We start from the raw sequence: 23354 nt of genomic DNA, 5'->3' as shown, positions 1-23354 counted from the left end.
ATGATGAAAAAAGAAGAAGAAGCAATAGAAGACGAGGAGGACGAAGAGAAAGAGTTTTGAATTATGCAGAACTTATCAGTACATATATACCAAAAATTCTTAAACAATACACATAAAACATCTTTGTTTTACAACGAAATTGGCTGCAAATACACCAAAATATTTCCTTTAATGCTGTATTTTTTTCTTCTTCTTTTTTTTCTGTATTTCTTTCTTTCTTTTAATTGAATGAATGTAAGTTCATCCTCTTCCGAGTAATTTTGCAGCATTATGTATTTCTTCTTATTCTTTGTTTGATTTTTTTGTTTTTATTCTTATTAAAAGAGTAAAATAAGAGGAAATTTGAGAAGATAAAATAAGAAGGAAAAGATAAATAAGGAAAAAAAGAAGAAAATGGTGATGATGATGAAAAAATAGAAGAAGAAGAAGTAGCAGAAGATGAAGAGGAGGAAGCACTACAAGAAACATCGTTAAAATCGACGAAAAAATCGACGGCAAAATGGACGGTGGAGGTGGTCGCTATTAAGCTTGTCAATTTTTCAAAATTCGAATAAAATCGACGGCTTGCCTAGCCGTCGATAATAATTTAATAAAATCGACACCATTTTCATCTATAATATGAGTTTGATAACTTTACCTTCTTACTAAAATCAACAACATTGCCGTCGATATTATTATATAAAATCGACGCCATTTTCTGTCGATATTTGATTCAATAAAATCGACACAATTGCTGTCGATTTAATTATTTAGATACCGACAAATTCTTTGTCTATATTTTGTTTTTTTTTTTGTCTATTTTAAATTTAAAAAGTGACAACGTTACCGTCGATTTTATTAGCTATATTTTTTTAATTATTTTTTTATTTGAAAAATAGTAAAGAATTTATACAAATAAACTTTTAAATATAGAAATAAAATTTATATAGAATATTAGATAACAAAACAAATAAACTTTTAAATATAAAAACAAATGTATTTGCTCATAACAGCGAGAAAAATGTATCTTGACAAGAAATCGGAGGCTAGTCTCTGCATGTCAACCATAAATTACAACAATAATTCAGATATGTTCACAACTGATCTCTCTCTCTCTCTCTACTTCACCACATTGAAGCATATCTTGCTAACATAGATAAAAGGTCTTCCAGAAATTTAAAGAATGAACTAACCTGTATCTCTTTAGGAAATGTGGTACTGAATAGCATAATTTGTCTTACACCTGGAGGGGGGCATATCCATTTGTTCAACAATCTTCCTTATTTGTGGCTCAAAACCCATATCCAGCATCCTATCTGCCTCATCTAGTGCAAGATATCTGATCATCTGAAGTGAAACTCTAGCTCTCTTCAGCAAATCTACCAGTCTTCCAGGAGTTGCGACGAGAATGTCCACCCCCTTCTCAAGATCTTGTAGTTGGAAAATTCATAACTTATTAGTGATATATATATATATATATATATATATATATATATATATATATATATCAGATACTAAATGTTCATACTGCCATTGATAAGTAAGATATTACATTATGGGCTATACAGCATCTAGACTCTAGCCTACAAATTGGATCAATTCAGCCAAATTTGTAGCAAGAACAAAAGCACACCAGCTACAGTGACATGTTTATAAAATTTCCAAATACTCTCAAACTATGATTGGTAATTTATGGCTAATTAGCACATCTTCACATTTCCAAAGAAATTGTAGTTCATAAATACTTATACCCTATCTCATTAGGTGGAGAACATAGATCATTCAATGGAGCAACTACAACAAAAATTGAAGCATCTATCAAAAATAGCATCAATAGTAGCATAACTAATCCTAGGTAAAAAAGAACAGAGAACCAAAAAAAGATAAACAATTGAAAAGAAACCTAATGGTTTATTGGAGCTCCGCCATAAGCAACAACCACCTTAACCCCTGTTTGATATGCAAACTTCCTAGCCTCTTCATGTATCTGAAACCAAATCACAACATTTTCCATATATTTTCACTGCAAAACTGCACTAAATTTAAATATGTCCAAAAAAAAGCTCAACTCAATGGCAATAAGAGATGAGTGTTTGCTCTTCATCAATGAGCTTATACTCAATAAATGATGTTATGCTCAAAGGCCATGCTCAAAGTTCATGTTTATACAAAATCTTAAAATACTAGATATGAAAAAAGACGGCATAAAAATTTATATGCTCATTACCGACCATTCATGAAATCATGCAGATATCCACCTTAGAGTTCTGTACTTGTGTTGTCCGTGTTGTTCATATACAAAATCAAGCTGAGGAATGATCCTCCAAAGCAAGAATGATTAAAGGAGAGATTCAACACTGCAAGAAAAGTTAAACTTGAAATCTCTGTTGGAATCTCTCCAAACAAAGTGTTATTTGATAGGTCTAAAGATTCAAGCACAGTTAAATTTCCTAAGGATGCTCAAATTTATTATAATAAAATTTATAATAAACTTTTAAATAATGGGGATCAAGGACTAAGTAGGTCATCTTTTTTTTAATCACTATTCCTTTCAGTTAGTGATCTATATTTTATATTTCTAGGACTTTATTTTGTCATATATACTTAACATTGTTAATGAATATCATTAGTTTTATCAGTAAGAATCATCCAAATTAAAAAGGCAGATTCGTGATATTCAAAATCTAAAAGTCGAGTTTTATTTCTTTGTTCTTTTATGAAAGCTAACTATTTCAATTCTCTAAAAATGCATGCAACCTCAACCTCATCCTTGGTTAGCTTATGCTATCAATGGACCCACTTTTAATCATAGTTTCTATAGCATGCTCTACTCTATAGAAGTGGACAATTTTCTACCACTATGCTATCTAACATGCATTATTAGGACAAGTACTCCTATAACCTTTAGCTAATGTCTATGTACAATCAAACTTGTTAATATTTGAACATAGGAATATTGTAGCTAATTAATTAACAAGAAGGCTTATGCTTAAAACCTTTCCTAGAACGAGTAAAGTGTATCTAACAATTCATAATTCTTTCCGACTTACTATTATTACCATAATCAATTAACATCTTTGCTTAATGCTTACCCTCTAGTAAAGTTTTTCTCTGCAAGAATAGGAATCTTACTCTTAGGCCCTTGATTCAATCCCTGCAATAGAGAAGGAAAAGTTCTGTTTAATTATGTCTCTCAAACATTACATTGTAATTATATATTAAATTTCACCTATTAACAATGACTAATAATGGGTCCATATTTATATGTTTTGCGTGTTTTTGCATCAATATTTTTAGCAAAAGACTCTCTGAAATTTGTAGTCCAATGGCTAGAAAGGTTCCCACGCTATAAAAATAGAGAGCTTTACATCACTGGAGAGAGCTATGCTGGCCATTATGTGCCTCAACTAGCTAGAGAAATTTTTACTTATAACACCAACACTAAGTACCATCAATCTCAAAGGAATCATGGTAAATATATGTATACTCAACTTCCATTTATGCATTTACAATACTGATCGATAGTCAAAAGTTTTATACAACAATGGTATTTGCTTTTATTTTTCATATTTAAAAATTATCAATTATATCACCTTGATTTGAATTTCATATCTAAAATGGTATTGTTTATTAAGTGCTTCTTACTCACCAGGCTTCCCAACTCTTTTTTTTTTTTCTAAACTTCGAAATCACATGGTTCTTGAAAAATGGTATCTTTTGTAGGTGCTGCTATAATAGTGACTATGACTTGATGCTCATATAGTATATATTATTATTACAGAATATGATTTAATCTCATTTTTGTACAACTACGAGATAAGGATATATTATTATTACTGGAAAAATGAAAAAACTTACATTGCCAGGATGAAATAAGCATGGAAAAATAAAATATATGAAAGAAGCAAGGACAAACCAGTTGTTTTTCTGTTCATAGTAGCATATACAAACAGTTTTTGCTCCACTTCCCACTACAAATTTATTTTCTGCTAGCATAGAACTTAGACACATATTAAAAACAAGTGAACCAGAAAAACAAAAACTTAGACAACTCAATTTCGGTGTCAGTGGATATATACACAAATTCATATTAAGTTCATATTATGGTAGAATGAGTAAGAACAAGATTTTCGGCTCAATTGCTTGATCAGAAGCATTTAAGTTCATCAAGATAAAAATGAAATTTACATTGATAGCCAGAGAACCATACACTACTTACTTGCCCAAAGATTAGATCCACCAGGGAGAATTATTTTTGGCAGAAATGCAATCTTTCTTTCCTAATATATTCAATTATTCACCCTCAATTGAATAATTATTTTGTTTAGCAGAATTCATAGTTTGGATTTCTAGATTGGATAAAATTGGATATTTAGGTCATAGTTTGGATCTCTAGATTTAGATACCTGGTTCTTGTGAGCTCAATTGAGAGAGAGCAGAGAAGGACCAAAGTAGGAAGAGCGACGGTGGCAGCAGAGAGAAGGAGCGACGGCAGCAGCGAAGTGACGGTGGCGCGAGCAAAAGGAGTGACAATAGCGCGAATGTGGGGAGCGACAGCGGCACGACAGCAACAGAGCGCGACGGCAGCGCGAGCAAGAGGAGCGACGGCGGCGCAACCGTGACGGAGCAACCACAGCAGCGGAGAATGACGGTTGAAAATGGTGTGATTTGGGTGTTGGTGATGAAATGGTGAATTTGGGGAATTATATTTCTGAACTTTGGAGTCGGGAATTGGACGCGGGGTGGGTTTTTAGTAATAAAAATCGACCGCAAATTCGTCGATTTTAATTTGAAAGAAAGTAGCACCCTAAACGTCTATTTTATACATTAAATATACACTGTTCATTTGATTTTAGAAAGTGATCTAGATCGTTCAAAGTTATCGACGGCAATGTTGTCGATATTTTAAATAATAAAATAGACGACGATGATTTTAATTTGAAAAAAGCAACACCCTAAGCGTCTATTTTATGCACTAAATCTACACCGTTCATTTGATTTTAGAAAGCAATCTAGAACATTCAAATTTATCGACGGAGTTGTTGTCGATATTTTAAATAATAAAATAGACGTCATCTTTGTCGATTTTAATTTGAAAAAAAGCAACACCCTAACCGTCTATTTTATGCAGTAAATCTACACCATCCATTTGTCTTAGAAAGCGATCTAGACTGTTCAAATTTATTGACGATAATGTTGTCGATATTTTAAATAATAAAATAGACAACATGTTCGTCGATTTTAAAATAAAAGTATTTTTAGTTCCAGACTCGTCGACAATGTGACGACTCGTCGACAATGTGACGATAATAGTGGGGAGGTTAATGCATCATAAAAAAAATCGACGACTTAGCCGTCGATTTTATTGTTTTATTTTTAATTATTTTTTTTAAAATATCGACAGCAGGCTGTCAAAAAATATCGACGGGAGAGATAGCCGTCGATTTTTTGCGTCGATAAATACGTTTTTTCTTGTAGTGAAGAGAAATAGTTTTGAATTATGCAGAACTTATCAGTACACAACACCAAAAATTCTTAAACAATACACATAAATATCTTAGTTTTACACCGAAATTAGTTGCAAATATACAAAAATATTTCCTTTAATGCTGCCTTTTTTTTCTTCTTCTTCTTTTCCTTATTTCTTTCTTTTTTTTAGTTGAATGAATGTAAGTTCATTCTTATCTAAGTAATTTTGCAGCATTATGTGTTTCATCTTCTTCTTTGTATGATTTTTTTTATTTTTATTCTTGTTAAGAGAGTAAAACAAGAAAAAACTTGAGAAGATAAAATAAGAAAAAAAAAAGATGAATAAGAAAAAAAGAAGAAGAATAGAAGATGAGGAGGAGGGAGAAAAAGAGTTTTCAATTATACAGAATTTATCAACGCACATACACCAGAAATTCTTAAACAATACACATAAATATCTTAGTTTTACACTGAAATTTGCTGCAAATACACAAAAACATTTTCTTTAATGCAAAACTCCTACATTACATTCAATTTAAACCATCAACAATGAACAATAATTTTTACAAACAAAAACAATATTATTCACTTACAGAATCATAAACTATTAATGAAAACATTAACTAGAATCGAACACACCTCAGCCACTAGATTGGATTCAAAATAATAATCTACTTCGCTCTGGTTAAATTAACAATTTGAACTTGAATTTATTATCTTCAACAACGAGATAACTATTCGAAACTGATTTCAGAGCTTGATTTTAAAAACATAGAGAACGAAGAAAATCGCAAAAAATTAAGAAAGAGAACGTAGAGAACGAACGAAGAGAAACGCAGAGATGGAAGAAAATATAGATCCAAAATGCTGAGAAAATTTGAAAATGGAAATGAAATCCTTTCAAAAAAGGCAGTTATATATTCGCGCGTTGATTGAAAAGTTAGTTAGATAATGGGGCGTGAGGTGAATTTGGTTAAAGAGACTTGTATGGACTTGTATCGAAAAATGACTTGTATGTGGAGAATATTTATTTATATATTAAATTTTTTAATCAGATTAAATATTAATGTAACAAAAAAATTAATTACTTAATCTATTTATATAATAAATAAATTAATTCTTTCAATAAATATATATTGATCTCTTAATAATTAACATAACTACTTAGGATGTGTTTTGGGTTTTCGTTGGGGAAGAGAGAAGCCCGTCAGAATGACTTGAATGTTCCATTTTTATGTTTGACAATTTTTTGAAACTCTAAAATCCAGAAGTACTTTCACCTCTGAACGTACGTTCACGTGAAGTAAAAAATTTTAGGTTCTGCATTCACGTTAAGAAGGCTGATTCTAGGTGAGAAATTTTTTTCTTTTCTACCAACTTTACCCTTCATTTTCTTTTATAAGAAGGATGCAAGTAACCATATAAATTTCACAATTCTTTGTGTATGTTCTTCGTTTCAAAATTTTTTTTTCATCAAAATTTTTTAGATTTGTTTCAATCACTGCTCAGGTAAAAATTTTAATTTTTTATTATTTTTAGTACTTTCTTTTATATTTTGATTTTGATTTTTTTATTATATTTTTTTTATTTATATGATAAAATATTTTTTATATGATTTTTTAGTGTTCTGTGTTATATTTTTATTATATTTTTTTATTCATATGACAACTATTGTTAATATAAATTCTTATTTTTATTAATTTTTATGATGTTTTTATTATTTTTTGTTTGTATAAATTCTTTTTTTCTATCTTTTATTATACTATATTTATGTTGTGTATAAAATTTTTAATTTTTTTTATTTAATTTTATTCATATAAATTTTATTTACTTTTTATTGTAAATTTTTTATTCATATAATATATGTTGTTGGTTGTAATTATTTTATACTATGTTTGTATGAATTTTTTTTCGTTTTTATTGTACTTCTCACTATACTTTATTTTCGTTTTTATTGTATACTAGTTATAAGTAACAAAAAAGTCATAAATAATAAAAATTTATAGTCTAAAATGATACTAAATTAAAAAGTACTAACCGTACTAAAAAAATTATAGAACATTTTCTTTTTATTTGGCATTATAAAATGTATAATACTCTCTTTTATATTTTTATTTTTTATTGTATTTATTTTATTTATATAATAAATATTTTTTATATTATTTTTTTAGTGTTCTGCTTTTTTATTATTTTTTAATTCATATGAATTTTTTTATGATATTTTTTATTATTTTTTATGTATTTTATTAGTGTTTTATCTTTTTTAATTTAATATTTATTAGGCCAATGAATTATAACTCAAATGGCATAGTCTTCCCATACTGACCTAAGAGATCGCGAGTTCAAATTTCCTATCTTCGGTAAAAATAAAATTTAATATTTATTAGTGTAAAAAAATTTAATATTTATTAATGTTTTTATGTATTAAAATATATTTTATCAATTTTTATATTACTTTAATTTAATAAGTAAATTTTTATTTTATTATAAAATAATATTTTTTAATAAGATTTATTTAAATATCTAAAGTAAAATAATAGGATAATATAAAAAATTATTTAAATTAATATTTTTTTAGTAATTTTTCATTTAAAAATGATTTTGAGTAATATAATTCAAATAATATTTATTTTATTATAATTTATTTTGATACAAAAATTGTCAAATATAAATTATAGTTAATACAAATTTATTTTTCATCAAAATCAAGTTTACAAAATTAATTCTATACAAATTTTTATTTATAAACTGTAATCTAAACAGACACTCACTGTACGGACAGGCTTTACACTAATTCCTAACTTCCTATAATAGAGATGGAATGATGGATAGATAGAAAAGTAGATAGATTTATTATTTTTATTTTTATTTTTATTTAAGAATTAAAAAGCATTCTTAGTTCGCTTTGGGGTTTCTATCGCTCCCAACTAACCAAGTAACCATTATTTCTTCCTTTAAATGCAATCCGAATAAAATCCTAACAAGTTCTTCTCGGGATTCTCTTTTTCCATTTCTCGCACTTTCTCTTCCGTTGTCTCGAGAAAATTCTATTACCGGGAACAACTTCAGTTGCTTCTTTTCTTGATCTTCTGCGCTGTCGGAACCTCGTTTCCGCTTCCCGAGTTGCGGTTTCTGTGCGAGCGAGTTTGGCCAAGTGAACCCTCGTTTGTTAAACCCTATGGAGAAGAACGAGGTGTGCACATCGGAGTCCGTCGATGGAAGCCGCGACGTGTGGAGCTCCAGATCTTCGGATTCTTCCTCCGCTGATCATCTCGTTGTCATGGTCAATGGAATTCTCGGAAGGTGTGATCGAATTTTTTTTCTTTTTCTATTCAGTTCCTTTTTTTATTGTAAATCTATGAAACACCGATCGTTTTTGTAGTGACACTTCTCGATTGCGTTTGTTTCGATGTTCATATGTGAAAAGTTTGAAGGCTTTACGTTGTGGCACTCAATTGGAATTTTGAGATGTTGTGAATTGATAACTTTTGTTGCTTGATATATCTTTTTCTTTTTTTGTTTAATTTTTTCATTACATAATTCATGTTTTGAATTCGACGGTCTTTTGATGCAGTGCAACGGATTGGAAGTTCGCTGCAGAGCAGTTTGTTCAAGAGCTTCCTGATGAAGTGTTTGTTCACTGTAAGAACTAAGAACCCTTTGCTTCCGATGATATATTATTATTACTTATTTACTTTCAAAAGCTTTTTAATGATGATGATAAGAGCTTGTTTTTCTAGTATAAGATATTCCTCTAGTCTAGACACCAAAAGCCTAAAAAAGATAATCCTTTAGTCTCATTTTTTATGAATTTCGGGAGACAAGACTTGTCTTGAAATATTATGCACTGTGCTTGATTTTAATTTTCAACTATTTCCTTAAAACCCAGGTAGCGAAAGAAATGTGTCTAAGCTGACACTAGATGGTGTAGATGTAATGGGAGAGCGATTGGCAGAGGAGGTTAGTAACTACATAACACGTTTTCTTTTTGAATTAGTGTTTCATTTGAAAGTGAACTACCCCTGATTTTATAATGTTAAATACCAGAGACTATATATCCCAAAACTGGCATCGTTAAAATTATTAGACATTATAAATATTATGTTTAGAATTCGATGGTAAGAAATGGTGTTGGGACAATTCCATTTTCATTTATAATATCAACTATATTGCAGTTGATTATGCATCTCTCCATTCCTCTGATATTTCATAACCTAATGCTGCGGTTGTGAGTTTTATTTTGGAAAGATGAGGAAAGGGAAGGTGTCTCAGGAGTCCATTTTACTCTACCAACTTCTTCCCTCCCTTTCCTTCTAGAATGGAACTCATAAGTACACCGTAATCAAAGTTTACTTTGTGAAACATTCATAAAATTCTCATGAATGAAAATTAAAGAGGAAGTGTTCCTTTGCATGAATCATGGGATATTTTATGTTCTCATGTTTTAGGCTGCAAATCTGTCATCGTAAATTTGGAGAAACGAATTTCAGTCTATCCATTATATCAAGCAAGAAAGCTGATAAGTTAATATCACATGCATACTCGACATGGACAATTTTCATATGATGATTTTGCTTCAAACAGATCTGTGTATTATGTGTGATATGATATTTGAGATCATTACTTTCTACACATGTATGTGGTATGTCTATCTTGGCATTGAATTTATAATTGGTGTTGCTGTTAACAACACATCTATTTTTTAGGTCCGTGAAGTGGTTAGAAGAAAGCCAAATATGCGTAAGATATCTTTCGTCGCACATTCAGTGGGAGGACTAGTGGCAAGATATGCAATTGGAAAGTTATATAGGCCACCTGAAAGAGAAGATAATGGCGATAAACAAAGAAAGGAGGACTCAGCCGGTAAATTGTGTGGTTTGGAGGCTATCAATTTCATTACAGTTGCTACACCTCATCTGGGATCAAGAGGCAATAAGCAGGTACAACAAAGTATCCAAAATTCAAAATTGACCTCTTTAGAGTAGAAAAGCAATTATTTATTTTATTTTTTATTTTCTCAATATGGAAAGAAAATTCCTAAGAGATTAAGGCATTTAGCAAGGCATGTTGATTTTGCTGCATATCTACCAAAATAACACCTGCTTAAAAGTCCATCTGTAGAACATCCAATAGAAGCTAATACTACGATATGTATAACCCTACCTATATGTTGCCTAAATGGCAACCAAATCTGTTAATTCCGCTCTGAAAGTTGCCCCAAGAGGATCCATTACCAGAGTGGGAGGGGGTGACCATGAGACTTTACATGTGGTATATTTATGTCGAGTGCAAATATAATCGGAATTCTTTGCTTATTTTGAGGCTGTAGTTGGCTAGCACCAACTTCTTTGTTTATACGTTAAATCACCTAGTATAATTTTTCTTAGATACGAAAAAGAGTGCCAGTGTAATGGTTCTTTTTGGAGCTTGGGTATTATGGGATGCCCTCTTGTCCAAAGTCCCCGGTTGAGTAGTATGAGATTAATGGGATGTTTGATGTTGTATCTAATGAGAGTGGTTTGTTCCCTTCAATTGTTTGTTTTCCTTAGTTACTTAACAATGGTATTAGAGCCCAAGTTGTTGGTACCATGAAAATATCTATAGGCTGGATAAAGGTCAATACCAGATATTGATAGCCGATAGCTGAGTTGTTACCGCTGGATTAGTGTCGATAGAGGAAAGTCACTGAGAATGTCGGCTTTGCAAGGGTGGTGTACTATTAGGGACATGGTAATAATGCGGTGCCCATAGTCCCACATGGAATAGTATGGAATGCTTGATGTGTATTTAAGGAGTGGTTCTTCCCCATTAATGGCTAACTTTTAGGTTGTGATTTTCGATTTCCTTTTAAGTACATAACAAATTCCTATATAACTTTTCCTAAGAACAAGGTCATGTCTTCCCTCTAATTTACATTCTCTCAGTTTAATTGTCTTCTGGATTTGGTTGTTGAACCAGATAGCTTGGATGATTGATTTATTGTCTGCCAATTTCTCAAATTCTCTGTCATCATCCAACAACTGAAAAATGTTAGTGTAAAGTGGGTGAAAAGGAACTTGATGCATTTACTGGAATTATACTTGTCTAGAATATAATGGTTTATCTTCCTTCCCACTCCATTTTGAATCACTATCTGAATCCATTTTCTAATCTCATTAATGTTTTTGTAGAAAGATTGAGATGCCATCAAACCATATGGCCTAGAACCATATTTTGATATTTTGGGGAGAGTATCCAAAAACATCTCTTTGGAGTATATTACCTTATTTCTTTTTATTTACTCATTTTTATCCATATACCATCTCATGTTTCTTCTCTTATTGCCTGAATGGGAAAGGGTAATTTCTTTTTCTTTTTTCTTTCTAAAAAAATAGGGAAATTGATGGTTTGTTAAAATGTCAACATAAACAAAGCATTTTTCCAATATATGGAGTTGACTGCATGAATCAATGGATGCCATACGGAGTTTTGTCATAGAGCATATTTTTGTTCAGTCCATGGGTATCAAATCAAAAAGGAATCTTAAGGGACACTTAGAAGTGGACAAAATGGACTTTATTTATGTACTTCACTTGAGAGATTGTTATGAATGTGTTCTTCTAGAGTGCTGCATATATGTTCAGCTTCATCAAAAGTTTCCATCTTGAAATTTCAATTAAGAACTCAACATGAGAACGTCCATAAAGTTATTGATGAACATAGAGTAATTGCATCTTTTTGGGATATAAATATGTTAATTGGATTTTAAATTTCAGGTTCCATTTCTTTTTGGCGTAATTGCCTTTGAGAAACTTGCAAGTTGTGTTATTCATTGGATTTTTAGGAGGACAGGTCAGCATCTTTTCCTAGTAGATGATGATGGAGGAAAACCTCCATTGCTTAAACGCATGGTTGAAGATTGTGATGGATGTTATTTCATGTATGTTTGTTGCAACCTTGTATCAGTTTCCTTTGATCTATCATCGTACCTGTCGGATGATTTTTTTTACTTTATGCAGGTCTGCATTGCGTGCTTTCAAACGCCGGGTTGTTTATTCAAATGTGGGATATGATCGTATCCTTTATAATTGCTCCTCTCTCTCTCTCTCTCTCTCTCTCTCTCTCTCTCACACACACACACACACACACACACACACACACACACACACTGTCACACACACACACACACAAGAACCTTTCATATTTTGTTTTCCCTTATAAAGGTTTGTTTTCCCTTATAAAGGTTTTAGATATTGTTGGCTGGAGAACATCATCCATTAGACGTGATAGTGAACTCCCAAAGGTACTTCCTGGCATGCCTTTTGTATTGCTATCGGGCTCAACAGATCCTCTGCTTCTATGCAGTGACTCAAATATTTATTTGCAGTGGGAGGAATCACTGAATGAAAAATATCCACATGTTGTGTATGAAGAGCACTGCAAAGCTTTAGATGCTAACCAGTATGAGTCGGCAGAAGATAATGGCTCTGACAAGATAGAAGGTGTGTATCCACTGTTTGTTTCACAATAGATAGTAGTGTTTTCCATACCTGTTGTAGTTGGTTTGTATGTTCGAATACGAATTGCCTTGCATGCATTGCTAGGTGTTAAGTACCCAAATAAAGAAAACAAGAATGAAGGGAAAGAAGCAGTTTAGTTAGTTAGAGAAGAAAGTGGTAAAATAGCTCCTTTGCCTTTTATTTACAATAGAATGGGACCATCTGAGGTAACAAATAGGACATCTGGAAAACTTATTGGGGAGGGCACGAGTGAGGATGAATTCTGCTATAGGAGACAAGATTGAGAGTGTACAGAAGAAATAGAAAAAAAAAGAGAAAAAAGAAGAAGGGGGGGGAGGGGGGGTTGAAGAATCAGGAGGGAAAAGAAAGGAGAGGGTAGTAGCCTCTTGAATGCTACCTCGTTTCCTTCCTTTTCAGTACTTAGTTTTTCAATGAAATCTCAGAGTGGGAGAGTATCACCTTTGATATCCTCCGGCTCCTGTGTTTCTGTTCCAGTCTCTTCTACTCTCTCCTACTCTTCTATAATTCTATACTACTTCCTCTATTCGTGTTCTGCTGATACTGCATATTCTAACACTTGGCCACTCTCTTCTTATCATTGGTGAATCAATACTACTTGAATACTAGGAATATGATTAACTGATATCCGTTTGTTTATTGAATGACATTTGCAGATTTGCTTTGTCCATGTTCAATTCCAAATAGAATCGTATTGCATTGCTTATTTAATGAAAATCCATTTTCTTGTTGCCTCATCTAATGATCTTCTGAAATAAATAATTGTTTATGAATATTAGAGCTGATTGGTTTTGAAAATATTTCCTGATTTCATCTTCCTAAAATGATTCTTACTTCAAAATTTTCAAAGTTTAGGAAATGTGAGCATTTGTCAAAGTAGATTTTGTTTTAAATTAATAGGACACTGAAAATATGTTTGGTTGATCTATGTTCAAATTGTAATTTCAAAATCAAATTAACAAAAATAAGATTATGTGTTTATAAATTATAAAATATATATTCTTTTCATAAAAATAAAAAATAATATATTATATTTCCTAATTTCATTTGTGAATATAAATTTTTATAATTTATTTAAATAGTGTCTATTTCAATATTAATGAAATAAAATTGTACAAATAAAAATTAAAATAGACAAAAGTAGTATCTAGTAACACATCATGCCTATATAATGTACACATGATATAATATATAATTAAAACAAAACCTAATCTAAAATTTATACAAATTGCATATTTACAATGCAAAATAATATATAGTTAAATACTTATAATATTATGAATTTTCACTAAACTAACTAGTAATAAAAGGGTAAAGTATACTTCTTGTCTTCTTCACTGATGTCGTGCCAGTAAAAGAGGGCTACTTAGCTACTAACAAAACGCAAAAAGTGAAAGGAAGTTTCTGATAAGAACATATTCAATTTCAGAGACTTAAAAATGAAAACAATGGAAATTCAAAATGTGTTTTCAATATTTCTCTCTTCAGAAAATATTTCCAGAAATCATTACCTAAAGTTTTTAACCTAGCATGTTTTCAAATTCATTTTTGGTTTGTGAAAATAAGAAAGCAAACTATTTAGTACACCCTAAATATTTCAATAAATGTAAATTTCTTGAATAACATTAATGGACATTCACAAACGTGTGTTTATCCCTTAAAGATTTATTGGAGCTATGATAAGTGGGACCACTAAAATTTGGTCTTGATCTGAGTGTCTAGTTCTGTTGAATAATTCTTTTTGAAGAACCCAAATTTATTAGACATTCAGTGGTATTAGCCAGGCCCACTTGAGGGACAAGGTTTCGTAATTATCCTTGAATTTGGAAAATCGTGTCACTTGTGTGCTTTCATGCATCTTTACATTTCTCCAAATTACAAGATTGTAACTGGAATGAATGCTTGCAGAGGAGCTTGTAACAGGCTTATCCCGTGTGTCTTGGGAAAAAGTAGATGTTAGCTTCCACAGTAGCAGACAGAGGTTTGCTGCGCATAGTGTTATACAGGTTTGTGTTTCGCAGTCCACTATGCTTGTCGATTATTATAGCAGTATTTCATTTTAAACCCGACTATATTTCTTTGGCATAGATCCTTTAACTTGCACTTGTCCATCATAGTTTAAAATTGCTATTTTACAGGTCAAAGACCGAAGCTCACACATAGAAGGCGCAGATGTCATACAGCACATGATTGATCATTTTCTTACATAAATCCATTTGTCCGTAGAGTTATGTGTTTCCCACTTAGCCTTATACATTTTGCACAGGTAGGTCTAGAAATGTTCAGCTAGCCATAGCTAAATCTTATTGATGCAATGATGCTAATATTAATTTAAACCTGAAAATGAATTGGTTGCAGGGTGGAAGCATTGGTCATGACGTCCCTGTAAGTTCTTTATTTGTTTTAGGTGAAGCAGCAGTTAAAGTTTTGGCTATGTATAATTCTTGACTATGTATAAAATATGTATGTATATGTAAAGTAGATGCCATATTTATATCCCACAAAGCATTACGTGTTTACATGTATTTAACCATAACCAAACCAAAGCAGACCGATATTAAACAAATTAGTTCTTAAACTGATCGGCTTTTCTGAAAGTGATTAAATACCGGGTTTCTAAAATGCTTTTAAAAAATCAGAACCTGATAAACAAATATAGTGTGCGAGTTGGGTCATATTCATCTGCTCACTAACCTAGCGTCTTGAGAATCGGGAAGACATGTGGAGTTCAGTTAGTGCATACCATATCCTTCTAAATGCTGAAACAGGAAGAAAAAGAGAAATTCTTGGGATTGAGTAACTTTTAGTATTTTTGTCATTATTTGGCTATTATCCACTAAATTATTTTTAACGAATAAATTTTATTAATTTATGTGTGTAAACTCTGAAAAATATGAGTCCGAATTATATTGATTTATGTGTATAAAATTTTGGTAAATATAGGTATAAATTATATGTTTTTTGTGTGTAAAACGTGTATAAATATGGGAGTAAATTATTGTCAAGTGTTGGCTAAAAATAATAATATTTGTTGGGTACGTAGTATTGTTCTAAAAAAAAATCTTTTAAAATAATAAAATTATTTAAGTGATAAAGTGAGGTTAATCACTTGAATTTATAATTTTTATCATGTGTTATCACATTAAGAGGTGAAGATTGGAGAAAACATCCTGCGAAAAGTTAAAAGTTTTAAGTATCTTGGGTGCATCATACAGGATAATGGAGAGATTGAACAGGATGTAAATCATAGGATCCAAGCAGGTTGGTCAAAATGGCGGAGCGCATCTGGTTTTATATGCGACAAAAAAGTGCCTTTAAAACTTAAAGGTAAATTCTATCGCACCGCTATAAGACCGGCTATGCTGTATGGTACGGAGTGTTGGGCGGCTAAAGGGGAGCACGAACATAAGTTGAGTGTGGCAGAGATGAAGATGTTGAGATGGATGAGTGGTCATACGCGTTTGGATAAAATAAGGAATGAAGATATAAGGGAGAAAGTTGGAGTAGCACCCATTGTGGAAAAGATGGTTGAATCGCGTCTCAGGTGGTTTGGACATGTGGGAAGAAGACCGATAGAACATCCAGTCAGGAGGGTGGATGAGATGGAAGATGGACAAAGGGCGAAAGGCAGAGGAAGACCTAAGAAGACCATCCATGAGGTGGTCAAACGAGATCTACATGTAAACGGTCTTTCTGTAGACATGATACATGACAGAGCACAATGGCGTCGTTTGATTCATGTAGCCGACCCCACTTAGTGGGACAAGGCTTTGTTGTTGTTGTTGTTGTTGTTGTTGTTATCACATTAATTTAAGAATAATTGGACATTTAGGAGTTGATTGGTTTGTGAAAATATTTTGTTTTTATTATTCGAAAATTATTATTTTCAATTTTTCACATTTTAGAAAACGTAATTGATTTGTGAGAGAATTTAACGTGAGCAAAAAGGGTTAAAAGTTTTAAGAATTTTTAATTTGAAAAATTTTCGGTAAAAATTTAATTTGAAAAATAAATTTGAGCGCAAAAATTTAATTAATTGCGGAAAAATGTGTACCAGTGTTATAATTTACTATACATGTTTAGGTCTTTCTGAAATTGTGCATGAGAAAAATAAACTGTTAAAACAACCAGAAAAATATTAAGAATAAAAATCGGAACACTTATCTTAAAAATTTTGGTCGTAGGTGTAGTCAAGGGGCGAAAATTTCAAAATCGCTCAAAATTGCACTACTTAAGGGGTATACGGGCGTGACTCCCCCTGACTTCACACTCAAAATCACAACATCCGGCCCTTGGAGAGAGAGCGCCACGAAGAGATTGAGAGAGGAAGAGAACCTAGTGTAAGATCTGGAAAAATTATAAAAGGATTAATTGGATAATAATCATTAAATTAAAATAGTTAAAACGTGTTGGGGGTTCGAAAATTAAAATTTAGGAATTTGAAAATTTAACTATGATAATAGAACTTAGTGAATTTTTCTAAGTGTGAAAATATAATTTTCTGCGGAAAAATGAGTAAGGACATGTGCCGGTAATTTAACCGGCAGTATTAGCTTAAACTATTCAGTACTGCAAGTGAGAAAATTTATTATGAGTCAGAGCAAACGGACCCTGGCTGCAATTGGACCCAAGGCCCATTCACTTATACCCTTACTCCACCCCCTTTCGACACACTCTCCCATTTCACAAAACACACACATTGTACCCTAGAAGAGAAGAGGAGAAAGGAGCACTATTCATCTTCTTCCTTCTATCATAACTTTTGATCCGGAGTTTTGATTGATGAGCCGTTTGCTACCATGCGAAGCTCTCATTGAGCTCTTCAATTCTATTTTGATATTGTGGTGAGTGTCTCGAAGTCCTCTACTCAGCTTCATTTTTCCCTTTCAATTTTGTGTTTTGGTTTAGGTTTTAAGAAAATCTTGTGATTTTGGTTATTTAGGGGTGTTCTAGTATGAGCTATTGGAGAGTTTTACTCCAAACCTTGGTGAGAAAAGATAAAAAGTTACCCTTGTGGTTAGTTGAATTTAATAAACCCTAGAGTTGATTACAGTACAATGTATGAATTTAGATAGAATATATGTTGATTTGGAGTTGAGTTCGTGATTTGGAGTGCTTGATATTGGGCTTTGGTAGCTAACCTTGGGAGCTTGTGAAAAAAAGAGTCTTTGGTGATTTTTAGCTTGGGAGGAATCGGCCAAGGTACAATTAAGTTTCATTTAAATACCATGTAATGTGACATGAAGTCCTAGACTAGTTGTCCTAGAAATAGGATTGAATTGTATGACCGGATGAATTTAAAATGTGTAATCGTTAAATTGTTGTTGGATTTGAGTTTGTTTTGGTGATTGGTTGTTTGTAAATGGTTTAATTACTCTGTTGGTCCCTATAGTTTCGTAAAATTTTCAATTAGGTCCCTATACTTTTTTTCATTTTAATTGGGTCTCTGCACTATTTTTTTTTCAATTAAGTCCTTCTTAGTAGTAATTGGCTTAATTTTATAGGAACCCAACTAAAAAAAATGAATTGGTATAAGGACCTAAATAAAAGGAAAAAAAAAGTGTAGGGACCCAATTAAAAAAAAAATTGGTGCAAGGACTCAATTAAAAGGAAAAAAGGTAGAGGGACCTAATTGAAAATTTTACGAAACTATAGGGACCAATAGAGTAATTAAACCTTTGTAAATTGTATGAGAATGGGATATGAGTCTGGTGATTGAAATTGATGAATTAATGAGTTGATGAATTAATGAATTTTGGGTCGGATGCCGTGAAAGGTAAGATTGATAAGCACGAGAAATTGAAATGATGAGAATTTTGATGTAGTTTTTATTTGAATTGGTAATTATGGAAGTTTGTATTGAATATGAGAAGGGCGTTGGATATTGGAATTGTGAACTTAAATGGTTTGGATATGAGTGATTAGGTTTGGATGGTTAGAAATTGATGAGTGAGTAATTGAAAATGTGGAGTGTCTAAGAATGAAATTGGTATTGAATTGAGTGTGGTTGATTTGGTTTGAATTGTGAATTCTTTGAAATTTGGCAAATTCTATTTTTATGTAAAAATTAATTTTTGACCAACTTTGATGGGGCATAACTTGATCTTTGGAGTTTGGAATTGACTGAATTTGTCTTAAATCGAAGATGGTTATAAGAGCTCCAAAATAGTTTAAAGATGAAAAAATGAAGTTTTGTAGAAAAAGTTACGTACCTTGAAAGTTAGGTATAAAAAATTGAACTCTATGATGTTGTAAAAAACCAAGATTTTTGGTTTGTGTGGCCACGCACCATATGGTGCGTACGCACAGAACAAAGGAATGGAAGTGCTCGTGCGTATGCATGATGTAAGACCCAAGATTTTTAGAAAATAAATAATGAATTATTTATGTTTATATATATAGTTTTATTTCTAGAAAATTGCCTTTACTAAAAAGTAAATAAATCAAAGTTATGAGACTTCAAGTTTTAAGTTAATTCGGATTTATATAAATTTCAATTACAACTAGATACTTTTTATTAATTAAAATTTATGATTTGTGTTCTTCCTTAATTAAAATTTAAGGTTTTAGTAATTGAAGATAAAAGAGAGTTTTATATATAATTTAAATTAAATAATTAGAAATTTTGATTAATATTATGAACTAAAAAAATTTATTTATTTATCTCTAATTTTAAATTAGAGTATTTAATTGATAATAATTTATAATTTAAAAAATAAATAATATTATTAAAATTAATTATATTGATTAAATTTGGTTTTAAATTAAAATCCTACTCAAATTCTAAATTTTCAATACTAAACCCTAATTCCCAATTCACGGATCCTAACCCTAATCTCCTTTTATATATAAAAGGAGATCAGTAGATGGTTCTTTACTCGACAAGTGTCTAACCTGTCTGAACGACACATGGCACAGTAAAGAGCAAGGGTATCAAAGTAAATATATATATAGAATGACAAAACTTAGACATTTAGCGGCAACTTTTTTCATAAACCACTGAATTTCAAAATTCAAAAACTCAGATCTCTCTCCATCGTTCTCTTTGCCTGCCGGTAGCGAAGCTCAGCACCGTCACCAGAGTAAACGCAAAAACTTTGCTCGCAATGCAAACAGAAGAACCGCCGTTAGAGACTTTTCATCTGTTTCCAAAAATCGAAGCTCGATCCCTACGCAGTTACTTAGCAAAGATGGCTGTCGTGGCTTATGGCCGTCACCGGGGAAGCAATCAGGGATTGAGCTCATCACCGTCGAGCAGCAGAGATGAAGAATAACAATCCAGAAGTGATGATGGTTGTTGATGCAGCAGCGAGGAGAAAGAACAGCGGCAGCGGCGAGTGGTGTTCCTACCAACAGTGAAGAAGGAGTAGCTAGAAGCAAGTTGATGACATGGTGAAGAGAACGAGAGCTCTGAAATCCTACCATCGACGGTGTTACAGAGGTAATTTTTTTAAGTAGAAATTTGTTTTATATTTTCTTAACACGATGTGATTCACCCTTATTCATAGATCTGGCTTTTACCATTGTTAGCTCTATGTAGTGTCTTTTAATTTTTTTAATTGATGCGCTCTTTCTAATGATAAAAGCTAAGGAGGGATAATAAGGAAAATTGGAATCGGGCAGAGTAGATGTAAATGCTGAATGGTTTTAATTTGCTTTGATTTGGTGACTCAATGTTGCTGCATTTAGATTCGAATACCATGAATTAGACTTTGTAGTACTCTTTTGTTTATTTGACAGAATGAATTCATGGAGGGTTTTGTTTTCTTCTACTAAATGGAGCTAGAATTTCGAGTAATTAATCATTAAATTCTGCTGCATGTGTAGCCTGCAACTGAACACTATGCTAATTCGAAGACATGCTTCTTTCATATTCTCTTCAAGGATTGGTTTATCTGATTATGTTCTCTTTTCATATCCTCCTATGAGACTATGAGCCATATTTATTTCCTAAATTCTTCAATAGTATATTTTGTTAAAAAATATTTCGGCAGCCATGTTTGTATTTTTTAAGATACCTACATAAACAGGGTATTTATTGTAGTTATACATTTTCAACAGGTGCGCATAAAAGGGTTCATTCAAATGAAGAGTGGTCAAACTGTTGGAATGCTTCTGAAATTTGTGAACCATATAAGTGCATACAGTAACTATTTGTACGTTGTCTCATATAAAATGTCTCATACAGTAACAGGGTACTTATTGTTGTTATAAATTTTCAACAGGTGCGCATAAAAGGGTTTCATTCAAATGAAGAGTGGCCAAACTATTGGAATGCTTCTGAAATTTGTGAACCATATCAGCGCATACAGTAACCAAAGGACGCGCACGCGTGAATGGTACGCCCAAGCATGGCTGAGGCTGAAGACAGTGACGACGCGCACGCATATGTTATGCGTACGCGTCGATGTGCAAAAATTCAAGGGACGCGCACGCACAAGGGACGCGTACGCATCGGTAAATGAGCGTTGCGCTCTCTTTGAGAACGCTAGGTTCTCCTGAAACTGCAACCAAGTACTTTTTCTGACCCACTTCATCAAAGACCAAAAAGCCTACTCCGAGTACTTGATGACTGAATTGGAAAGTGTATAAATAGAGAAAATTTTGAATTCATTAGGTCGGGGATCTTTTACCTTTTCTTTTAGTTCTTCTTTTTAGGAGTTCTTTAGAATTTTCGATCTTCTTTTGGATTTCTTTCTGTTCTTTAAGTTTCTGCAATTTTTCTTTTCTGTTTTGAGCTAGAGCAATGATGAATTAAACTCCAATTTTATTAGGGGGAGGAGCTCTATTGTAATTCCAATGAATCAATGAAATTCTCCTTCTTCTCAATTCAATTGTGTAGCTATTGGGTATCTTCTGCTTTTACTGTGAATTATTCACTATGGAAGGGGGTTTAATTCAATTGAATGTGGGTGTGAGCCTCAGAAGGGGAATCACCTTCATTAGAACTGAAGCTCTATCCTTCACTCCTCTCTTGATCAATACCATTCGGGAGGAATTGAGATCTTGAGAGTTAGTGTGGCTTATGGATGAGAGATATGCACTTAACCTCTTCTCATGACAATTAGATCAAGGAATTGGCAAGGTTGATTGTGATTAGAGAGATTGGATTGCCAAGGAATTGGGATCCAATCAATTTCAATCCGCCATAGATCTACTCATATGATTGAAAAATGAGTTGAGACCAATTTGATTCATGATGGATTACAGTATCTCCAATCCCTGATGAATCACTTTCTTTGAATTTCTTCAGTTTAGATCTCTATGATTTTACTACAATTCACATTGTTCAATTCTGTTTTGATTTCCCAGCACCCAATTTCCTTTATTATTCATGCAATTTAAGTTTCCTTGCAATTTAGATTCATCAATTTGAATTTCTTGCACTTTAAGATTCAGTCATTTACCTTTCTTGCAATTTAAGTTTCAGCTCTTTTAATTTCTTGCACTTTAAGTTTCAGCAATTTATCTTTCCTATCATTTAAGTTTTAGCCAATTTACTTTCAGCATCTTAAATTTCTTGCACTTTACTTTCTGTCAATCCAATTTCACTCAATTCATCAAATATTAGCTTAACTAAATTCATCACCATATTAAAGTTGTTTGATCCATCAATCCCTGTGGGATCGACCTCACTTTCGTGAGTTTTACTACTTGATGCGACCCGGTACACTTGCCGGTGAGTTTGTGTGGAATCGATTTTCCCTCATCAAATTTTTGGGGCCGTTGCCGGGGATTGATTTAGATTGACAATGATTAAGTAGGTGATAATCTAGATTAAGCATTTTTTGTTCTTTGTTTTTGCTAAGCATATTAACTGTTTGTTATTTTGTTTATGCTAACTTTAACTTTACTCTAGCAATAGAGTGTTCTATCTTTGTTTTTCTTTGGTTTGTTTGTGTTGTATACCAGGAGGAAGAAGAGGTGCATCCACCTCTTTTGATTCTGAGCTGGAGAGAATATTCTTGAGATTGAGAAGAGAAGCAAGAAGGAAGGGAGTGATTGGAGAAGAAGAATCAAAAGGGAAAGATCAAGAGATGGAAGGTAACTTCCCTAATCCACCAGAGGAGGTAGCCAACAACAATGGCCAACCTCCAAGGGGAGTTCTAGCATCATACACCTTCCCCAATCCAAGAAACTGTGGGAGCAGTATACTCACTCCTAATGTTCATGCAAATAACTTTGAGTTGAAGCCTCAACTTATCACTTTGGTGTAAAACAATTGTTCTTATGGAGGGGGTCCTCTTGAAGGCCCGAATCAACACTTATCTATCTTCTTAAGGATATGTGAAACTGTCAAGACAAATGGTGTGCATCCGGATATCTACAAGTTGCTGCTGTTTCCATTCTCTTTGAAGGATAAGGCATCCCAATGGCTGGAGACATTCC

General features: G+C 32.3%; 1 protein-coding gene and 1 long non-coding RNA gene across 3 annotated transcripts; one reads left to right on the top strand and one right to left on the bottom strand.

The window, feature by feature from the left end:
* Nucleotides 1-955: 955 nt before the first annotated feature.
* LOC112727432 (uncharacterized) lies at nt 956-4780 on the bottom strand. 2 transcript variants are annotated; one of them, XR_011868503.1, is made up of 5 exons: nt 4386-4780; nt 3072-3133; nt 2211-2336; nt 1883-1966; nt 956-1409 (listed from the first exon to the last, which is right to left on the bottom strand). It is a non-coding gene; the product is annotated as an uncharacterized lncRNA (long non-coding RNA). The 2 variants fall into 2 exon arrangements; XR_011868504.1 differs by lacking the exon at nt 956-1409 and adding an exon at nt 1637-1773 and having other exon boundaries at nt 4386-4770.
* A 3452-nt stretch (nt 4781-8232) lies between these two features.
* Nucleotides 8233-15543, top strand: LOC112727431 (putative lipase ROG1). Its single transcript, XM_025777167.3, has 11 exons — nt 8233-8751; nt 9023-9090; nt 9338-9408; nt 10155-10388; nt 12204-12367; nt 12447-12502; nt 12678-12730; nt 12815-12929; nt 14874-14971; nt 15104-15231; nt 15324-15543. The coding sequence occupies exons 1-10, from the start codon at nt 8627-8629 to the stop codon at nt 15173-15175; spliced, it is 1056 nt and encodes a 351-aa protein (XP_025632952.1). The 5' UTR covers nt 8233-8626; the 3' UTR covers nt 15176-15231; nt 15324-15543.
* Nucleotides 15544-23354: the final 7811 nt, after the last annotated feature.

This window comes from Arachis hypogaea, chromosome 12, assembly GCF_003086295.3.
Source record: "Arachis hypogaea cultivar Tifrunner chromosome 12, arahy.Tifrunner.gnm2.J5K5, whole genome shotgun sequence".
Taxonomy (NCBI): Eukaryota; Viridiplantae; Streptophyta; class Magnoliopsida; order Fabales; family Fabaceae; genus Arachis; species Arachis hypogaea.
The sequence above is the reverse complement of the archived record's forward strand: the minus strand, read 5'-3'. Positions and strand labels throughout refer to the sequence as shown.

What these genes read in the sequence shown, in the direction of transcription:
- LOC112727431 (XM_025777167.3), top strand. Translation starts at nt 8,627, where the DNA reads ATGGAGAAGAACGAGGTGTGCACATCGGAGTCCGTCGATGGAAGCCGC. An exon ending in GTCAATGGAATTCTCGGAAG is followed by an intron (nt 8,752 to 9,022) that starts GTGTGATCGAAT and finishes CTTTTGATGCAG; the next exon opens with TGCAACGGATTGGAAGTTCG. An exon ending in TTCAAATGTGGGATATGATC is followed by an intron (nt 12,503 to 12,677) that starts GTATCCTTTATA and finishes TAAAGGTTTTAG; the next exon opens with ATATTGTTGGCTGGAGAACA.